General features: G+C 29.1%; 1 protein-coding gene across 1 annotated transcript; it reads left to right on the forward strand.

Annotated features, from left to right (window-relative positions):
• The first annotated feature begins 918 nt into the window (after nucleotides 1-918).
• Nucleotides 919-6,478, forward strand: LOC127106053 (probable histone H2B.1). The gene is made up of 2 exons (XM_051043333.1): nucleotides 919-1,443; nucleotides 5,875-6,478. Exons 1-2 carry the CDS (start codon nucleotides 1,005-1,007, stop codon nucleotides 6,306-6,308), a joined length of 873 nt encoding a protein of 290 aa, XP_050899290.1. The 5' UTR covers nucleotides 919-1,004; the 3' UTR covers nucleotides 6,309-6,478.
• The last annotated feature ends 2,919 nt before the right edge of the window (nucleotides 6,479-9,397 follow it).

Raw genomic sequence — 9,397 nt, forward strand, 5'->3', positions numbered from 1 at the left:
TAGCATGTGATGGTGTCCTTGGCTCTCTGCATGTCATAATACTTATTTATATATTCCATTTCTTCCTTATGTAGCTTACGAATGTCTACTATACTTCTCTTTTACATTGTTTAACTCTCTCATTCATGTTTAATTAAGTTTGATATCTTGGGGACAATCTATTGACCTGTTATATTGATTCTAATGTACAATTTGATTGGTTCTTGACATTGCTTAAGCCATGCCATTTTGATTCAAAATTTTTAATTTGTTTTACTTTGAAAAAGAAAAAAAAATCAAAATTATGTTGCTTTAACCACAAACATTATTGCCACCTGGCAAAAAAAAACTTTCATTCTCTTTCATAGGAAATGCATGCGTTTTACGTTTACACTCTATCGAACTGAGCCAAAATCTTCCGATCTAACAATTAAATATATTTGAAAATCGAGTTATTTAAATAATTTAAATTAAAATATTATTTATAAATTAGTTTTACGATAGACAAATTTGTCACTTGAGTGACACTTTTTAAAAATTAAAACAAATAGAGTAATTTTTCTTTTGGCAAATTTTCATATTTATTATAAAATTAATATTAATAATTTATGGCCCAAATAAGAGAGAAATGGTAAGAATCAAATTGATGGCTTCTTCAAATTTCAAAGGTGAAATTTTGGAGTTTGGCGCCAATGAGAAATGAAAAGCAATAAAATTTCAATTTGATGAAAAAAATAGAGTAATGTAATCTCAACTGTCCATTTTGAGAGTAATTCAACGGAAAATATAACTGCTAACTCACCAATCCTCGTGAAAGCTAACATCGTTCCGTCATATTCGATTATTTAACAAATCACAAAGCTCCACGTCACCGATCCGCGTGAATCCTCAACAGCCAATCAAAGCCTTAAAATGCTTTTATATATAATTCCTTCCAACCACATCTTGTATCCATTCTCAATTTCATACTCTACACACCAAGCTTTCTTTCAGCGTTAAAATTTCATTTTGCGACTTTCGATTAAATGGCGCCTAAGGGAGAGAAGAAGCCTGCGGAGAAGAAACCAGTGGAGGAGAAGAAATCAACTGTAGCTGAGAAGGTTCCGGCAGAGAAGAAGCCAAAGGCCGGAAAGAAGCTACCTAAGGACGGTGGTGCCGCCGCCGGAGACAAGAAGAAGAAGAGAAACAAGAAGAGTGTAGAGACATACAAGATCTACATCTTCAAGGTTCTGAAACAAGTTCACCCTGACATTGGTATCTCAAGCAAGGCTATGGGTATCATGAACAGTTTCATCAACGACATCTTCGAGAAGCTAGCTGCAGAATCTTCAAGACTTGCAAGGTACAACAAGAAGCCAACAATCACTTCAAGGGAAATTCAGACTGCAGTCAGACTAGTTCTTCCCGGAGAATTGGCGAAGCATGCTGTCTCCGAGGGTACAAAAGCTGTAACTAAGTTCACAAGTGCATAAACTTTTGAAAATATTTTAAGATTTGATTGAGTTAATGAGATCATGGTGTATTTTTGTTTCTTCAAAATAGTGGATTTGATTTTATGACTTAATGATTGATTGCTAAATTGATAGATTTAACAACCCAGTTTTCAAACTTGGCAGTAAGAGTTATAAATTGATTAAGAAAACCATAAAGCTATTGGCAATATGCTTAATTTTAATAGGATTAAGGAAAATTAAATTTTGTAAATAAGAAATCTTTGAAATATGTTTATTTTAGGCTTGTTCAAGTGTTTTAAAGTAAACCAGTAAAATAATTATAGACTAATATATGAAAAAAAAACTGGACCTGTTGGAGCTTGTATTCTAAATCAAAGGTCTTCTAATATTGCTCTTGTATATACTAGTTTAAGTCGTGGTTTAAAAATTACTTGTAGGATACATCATCTTTCTAAATATTTAGCAATTATATATATAAAGGGTCACAATAAAATCCATTAACACTTTCCATCCAATAAATTCATTAGTAACCGTTTGTTTGGGTTTTTTCTAAAAATTATTTTTATAATGCTACATATTTTAGTATAAAAAAAAATTATAAAAAAACTTTTAAAAGAATTTAGTTATAATTATTCTTAAAATATTATTTTAGATATTTTATTATTTTATGGAAAAAAATTTGGATATCAAATTTTTAAAAAATCATTTAATTTTAAAGTTATTTCAAATAGTTTTTCATAAAAATTATTTTTAAGATGTAACTTTTTGAAAAAATTGTGATTTTGATTATATTTTGATCTTTAATAATGTATATTTATTTATAAAATGAATTCAATTTTTTAATTATTTAAAAATAAATTTACAAAAATTTATAATATTTCAAAAAATATTTTTGTAGAATCCATTTTCAAAAATATAAAAAAATAATCATTTTTTTAAAGATAAAATAAACTGGATTAAAATATTGGTTAATGAATTGGTTTTAAGCCACCATTTAGCGTCATTGATGAATCCAATTCATCCGACATATTGTTAAAATTCCATGGAATGTTAGTTTTTATTTTTAATTTAATGGAAAATTTTTATTATAAAATAAAATAAAAAATATATTTATTCAACAATTTATTTATATATTACTCTCTTCTGTCCGTTCATTTTTAAATGTCATTTTTTGAGTTGTTATTAATATTAAGAAAGTTAATTATTATCGTTATTTTTCAAATAATAAATTTTCATTTATTTATTATATTCTTAATTATTTATTATATTAATCTAATATTTTCTTTATTTTGATAAAAATGCAATTAATAATACATTACCTTTTTAAGCAATAAATAAAAAGAAACAATTTTTTTAAAAAAATCACACTTAAAAAATAAAGGAGAGAGTAAAATTTACAATAAAATATTTTAAATCTCTTTTCTTTTGCTTAAGAAAGATAATAATTCCCAATTAAATCTCCTTTATTTTGTTTATGCAATTTGAGACAAATAGAATAGACAGTTATAAAATTGAAATTGTAAAATTAACGTTTTTACTACTTTTAAATCTTAACTGTCTTTTATATATACACCACTTTGCTGGGCCGTATTCCTGATAAATTAGCGAGAAGATAACTGTAATGAATAGTTATTGGGTTTGTATAGAGATTTAATTTAAATACCTTTCATCTTTAAGTGATTCACCATTTATAATGCACCTCTTTGATGGAATAATAATATGTCATCATGAGGTTCCCGGCTGCCACGGAGGTCATAAAAGGTATTCCCTTAATTCCTTTTAATTCCTTTTTGTGTATACATTTTTTATTTCATTTTAACTGTTATTTTTAAAATATAATATTGTTATTTTGTCAAAATTATTCATAATTATTTATTAAAGAGAAAAAACTTTATATATATAAGTAACTAGATAGGAGTATGTAAAAATATAATTACTATATGAAAATTAGTAAATTTGATTAATTTTATTGATATACGTAAAAAAATAAAAAATACGATTAAAAAGGTACGGAGAGAGTATTGAATATATTAATATGGTTGTCGGTAGGTCAGGTCGGGCGGGGACCCTCCGTAACCTTTTCGGGTCCGTCTTCGGTGTATTAGCTGAATTATCGTTCGGTGAACCTGTATGGTTCCCGAATCCCGGGTTTGAGACACTTCCTAGGATATTGTTTTATGTTTGACCGACCATTCTGAGAGTTTTGGAAGGTACCTGTATGTGAGGATATCTTAATTGTACATAATCTTCCTAGCATGAGGCGTGAAGGGACAAAACGCTTTAAGTTTTAAGTTTATTTGTTTGATATAAATACAGAAGGAAAAAATTCACTAGACATGGATCTTATGGGAGTGATTATCAAGAAGGCTATCTTAGAGACAAGGAATACCATGGTGCTTATTTTAGCAAAAAATTGTTATATGAGTTATTTGTTAACTATCACGAGTATGATATGCTTCACAAAGCTTATGTGGCATAAAATATTGCGACATTAAGAATGTAATTTGTTTCCACTCTTGTAGAAGTCTGATTTACTCATACATTCAAGATATTGCTTCCTTTATACAAAATCTCTTTCAAACCCATCTGCAATTTCGGAAACTCTTGCTTCGTTTTTGTTTGAAATGACAACAATTTAAAATAAATATTTAAAACAAAAGGAATTGATACTTTTATTAAAAATAATTAATATTTTTATTTAACCATGCACAATGTTTTTTCATTGAGAAAACCAATGTAAAAAATACTCATTTGTAATCAAAGTGAAATGTAAAGTCCTCGAAGGAAAAAAGGTTATATATAATATTTTTGTTAACGTGGCTAAACTGGTTTTATAGCGCATTAAATCACTTAACACATATCCAATATAAACATTCACATAATGGTCTTATACATTGCTATCACTTAACCTATATCTGATATAGAGATATACTTTTATCCAAATTGAAGTCCAAAATTGATATTTAAAAAATAATTTATTCCTACATCCATATCTCTTAAACACTTCAAAAATACCTTGAAAACAACTATGAATATAATTCCATACATACATCAAAGTAATTAATAATAACTTTATGTTGTCATACATACCTTTCTTACATTTACATATGTCATCTTTAATGTGTTCTAACATCTTCTTTAGTAAAAAAAATCATCTTATGATTATCAAATTAAAAAATAGTTTGAAATACTTATTAGTCATGGTACTATTCAAATAATGTATTTGATTGATCGATGCTCCAATAAACTTTTATCTTTAACAAATTAATCATGTCTCTTTTAGATAATCGAACATGCTCTCATCAACACATGTTTAATAATTTGAAACTGCTATAGATCTTCTATCTCATTAGTTGATCATACCGTATCTCCTCATAAGAAGAATCTCACATTTTACATGTCATTTAAAAAATATTAATTATTTTTTATTTTATATTTTTGTTAATGTGAAATTGACAAAGTAAGTTAATTATTTATGAAAATACTGCTTCCATAAAAATATTCTTTTCTATTAAAATTACATGAAAAACAAACCTAATTAATAAAATGTTATCTCCGCCTCCAACAAAAAGTTTCCATAAAAAAAAAATCATATAAGCAAATGCTACAACATATATCATATGTCAACTCCTTTGAAGTAATAGTTATAATTTCTAATAATAATAATAATAATAATATATATATATATATATATATATATATATATATATATATATATATATATATATATATATATATATATATATATATATATATATATATATATATATATATAATCAACACAATCGCAAACAAGTTTAACAATTCTTTGGAATCTGAACGCTTCTAAAATCTCTCCATTTCTCATAGCATTAAAGTCATATTTATTTTTTAGAGTTTATTCAATTTCATATAATTTTCAGTTAATAGAAACTTTATGTGTGAATGATTTGGGCGAATCCGAAAATATTGAAATAAAAGTAAAAAATAAACTCAAAATGATAAAAAAGAAAAAGATATAACTGATTTGTTTTTCATTTTAATCTGTAAGGGTAGAAGTATTGATTAAAAGTCTTCAATATTAAAATTTTAAATCGAACAAAAAAACCACTTAACAAGGAAATAAAATTGGTACAACATATATTACCATTTGGGCGCGCAATAAAAGGCAATTAGATCTCACTGGAATTAAGGCAAGAAAAAGCAAGCATCTCAGCCATTGAATCAGAGGAAGATCTTGGATCTTGACCGTCCTATCGTTGTGCTATCTTTATAGGTTTACCACGTCATCGATCCGCGAATAACCTTAGTAGCCAATAGAAACGCGAGAACCTTCCCGTATATAATTCACCGCAACATTCTCAAATCAATCACAACTACTCCTAGTTCAACATCTTATTTCAATTTGAAACCCTAACGATTTCTCAAGTTTCAAATTTCTAAATTGTAATGGCACCAAAGGGAGAGAAGAAGCCAGCGGAGAAGAAACCCATAGAGGAGAAGAAGTCGACGGTAGCTGAGAAGACTCCGGCTGAGAAAAAGCCAAAGGCCGGAAAGAAGCTGCCTAAGGATGGTGGTGCCGCCGCCGGAGACAAGAAGAAGAAGAGAAACAAGAAGAGCGTGGAGACATACAAGATCTACATCTTCAAGGTTCTGAAGCAAGTTCACCCTGACATTGGTATCTCAAGCAAGGCCATGGGAATCATGAACAGTTTCATCAACGACATATTCGAGAAGCTTGCTGCAGAATCTTCGAGGCTTGCAAGATACAACAAGAAGCCAACGATCACTTCCAGGGAAATTCAGACCGCGGTCAGGCTTGTTCTGCCCGGTGAATTGGCGAAGCATGCCGTTTCTGAGGGCACCAAAGCCGTAACCAAGTTCACAAGCTCTTAGACTTGAATAAATTAAGCTGCCAATTATCAGTATTTCATTTTTAGATCTTGTTTAGGTATCCTTAGAAAGTTTAATTTAGGGTTTTTTCTAGCTTTTAAAATGGTAGGCAAAGTAATGGATTCTGTTTCTATTAAAAGTGTAGACGAAGTAATGGATTCTTTATTTATACATTTTTACTGCTATTAAAAAAATGGTTAATTTGAGAGAAATGATATTTGTCTGAAATCTTAAAATTGTTCCAACTATTAAATGTTTCTTAGTAACATCTAGTAAATCCATAAATCTTTCAGTTTGTTGTGTCGTTCCATTTTAATAACCGAAGGTTTTCTCTGCCTAATAGTGAAACATAACTCCTCACTCTTAAAATTCCCATAAATAGACATTGGACTTTTTTTAATTTCATATCCTTAAAAAATATCATAGTTCTATAATTGTCCAAAATATAATTTTTTTCCCATTTTCTATTGAATGACACTAAATTTTACTCACGTGTAGCATTCATTTTTTTTTGTTTTTTTTAACCGATTTATAGGTTTATGTTAAAAGTTGTGAATATGTTGGGCAATGCATTTGGAGTCTTATTTTCACTTTTTGTTTTCTTTTCGTTTGATGTGGTTTGAATGACTTTTGGTGTTATTTCATTGTACATGTGTCTTCTTTGTTCAAACTGATCTGTAAATAATCTCTGAAAATTTAATTTCAACTCTTTTGAAAAAATATGGTTTAATACTTTTTTTTAAAGTTTTCTATCTTATCCTCTAGTATCTTTTTTTGCCTCTTCACTTAAAGAAAAGTTTCATCTTGATCATTTAATTTTTTTAAATATTTATTTTAAATCATTTTTATATAATTAATAATTGATTTTTAAGTTTTTTCTTTGCTAATAAGGAAAAATAAAATTAATATGAACCGTTTTGAAGAGTTAAGAAATTATTATAGATCTTTTTAAAATTAAGGAGGCAAAATGAATTTCACTTAAAATATGGGATACAAAGTTGAATATTCACCAAGTTTATTTTAAAAAAAAGTTGTTTATTCACCAAGTTTGTATCTAAAATAAATTTTTAGGTCTTACTTTATCATTTTTGAAATGAATATGCACTAATGACGTATTTAATGTATTTTAGACACATTTAATTTATGATTATGTTCTCATCTTCGGTACTATAAGTGACTTTTCTAATTATAGATTAATGAATTTATAATTGCAATTTTATTTTCTCCACTTTCACCAATTTTCGAGTTTATGCTTGCATCTTTATCTTCTTCTTTTTGGATTTTGTTTTGTACTGGTCTAAAGCCAAGAGCAACAAACCCAATTACAAATGTCCAAATTAAATATTCACCAAGTAGGGCGGGTGGACATGTGAAACTACCTCGAGATACAAGACACTTGAACTTAACAAGCCAATAAATCCTTGCTACTATATATGATCATACAACTCCCTGCTTCATACGTCAGATTATACGGGGGCGATTTCAACTACACGACGTATATAAACCTCACCAGACATTTGTTACAAGTATTATTTCATTTTCACTCTCAAATTATATTTTTGAAACATCATTGACTTGAGAGTTATAGTGTTAACTTTGTAGGTGTTAAGAATAATAAGTCAAGTGTGAGTTAGAGTCTCACATTGGTTATAGATGTGGAGACTTGAGCATTTATAAGTGGAAGAATCCACACACCTATTTACTTTAAGGTTTTTGGTGATTATGTGGTCTCTCCCTCACTTGATGCCCCTCCTCATGACCTAACAAATGGTATCAGAGTCTGGTTCGAGTAAAGGGACTGACTTAATTGTATCAAAATGCCCAGGAAGAGGTGTCCCATTAAAATCGAAATTCTCAGGAAAGAGGTGGCAACGTCGGTATAAGTGTATGTGGACAAAAAAAGTTTCCACTTGAGGGGGAGCATTGTTGACTCACACTTGAGGGCGAGTTTTGAGAATAATAAGTCAAGTGTGAGTTAGAGTCTCGCATTGGTTAGAAATGTGGAAACTTGAACGTTTATAAGTGAGAGAACCCACACACATATTTACCTTAAGGTTTTGGATGATTATGTGGTGTCTCTCTCACTTGTGTTACTCTTAGCTCAATGTTGATGCTCCTCTACATGATCCAACTATAGGTCTTCGTCAGTGCAACAAAAGACCTCGTTCCCTCATCATGCATATTTCTTATTCCACTTCGAAATAATTATGTCGTTTATGGGAATCAACTTATGGTTTTCTAGAATTACCACATCAGATTCATTTATTATGAAAGTCACATCTCACCAACAGTGATCTCACACGATTAGCGATGGAAATCTCTAATTTGACTATCAGTGTCACCTCCCGAGCACCTATATTGAGATCATCAGTAATCCTCATTGTTCCCACACTAACGAAGGATCGTCCAATAAGGAAGAGTTGGACGAGAAACATTTGGCAGTAAACTCCTCAAACTCTTAAGTTATGGAAGGAAAAATGAAAATAGAAAGACTCATTATAGGGTTTCGAGACAACGAGAATTGGTAACCTCTATCGTAGATATTCATGCAGTCACATGATTTCTTATCAACGAATAAAGTTTGTGCGACATCATGTATTTCAACATATTTTTAAAACTAAGGCTGAGCAAAGAAGACCTACCACCATATAAAGGTAAAAGCTTCTAAGCGTTCAATGACTCTATCACTCACCCTTGCGGTATTAAATAATTTCTGATTTCCCATTGGAGAAGGAAAAAACAAGAGGACAATGAAGATGCATTTCTTGGTGGTCCTTTTTGAAAGTGTTTACAATTTCATCTTATGAAGGCATTTTCTTTTAGGTCAAATGAAATCATTCCAAAAATAGATAAATCTCATTCAAATTTTGACCTAATTTTTATATATAAATAACATAATGTTGACCATAATTTATTTATATCATACAGATAACCAAAATCATTATTATTTTTTATATCTGTATCACATAATAAATAAATTAAAATTTATAATTTATATGAGAATGTATGCTAATGAATGAATGCAAATGTGAAATGAATGCCATGCATGAATCAATTTATCATAAAAATTAACAGGCAAATTTTGGGGTATG

Source organism: Lathyrus oleraceus, chromosome 7, assembly GCF_024323335.1.
Source record: "Lathyrus oleraceus cultivar Zhongwan6 chromosome 7, CAAS_Psat_ZW6_1.0, whole genome shotgun sequence".
Classification (NCBI taxonomy): Eukaryota; Viridiplantae; Streptophyta; class Magnoliopsida; order Fabales; family Fabaceae; genus Lathyrus; species Lathyrus oleraceus.

What these genes read in the sequence shown, in the direction of transcription:
- LOC127106053 (XM_051043333.1), top strand. Translation starts at nt 1,005, where the DNA reads ATGGCGCCTAAGGGAGAGAAGAAGCCTGCGGAGAAGAAACCAGTGGAG. An exon ending in AGCTGTAACTAAGTTCACAA is followed by an intron (nt 1,444 to 5,874) that starts GTGCATAAACTT and finishes TGGCACCAAAGG; the next exon opens with GAGAGAAGAAGCCAGCGGAG.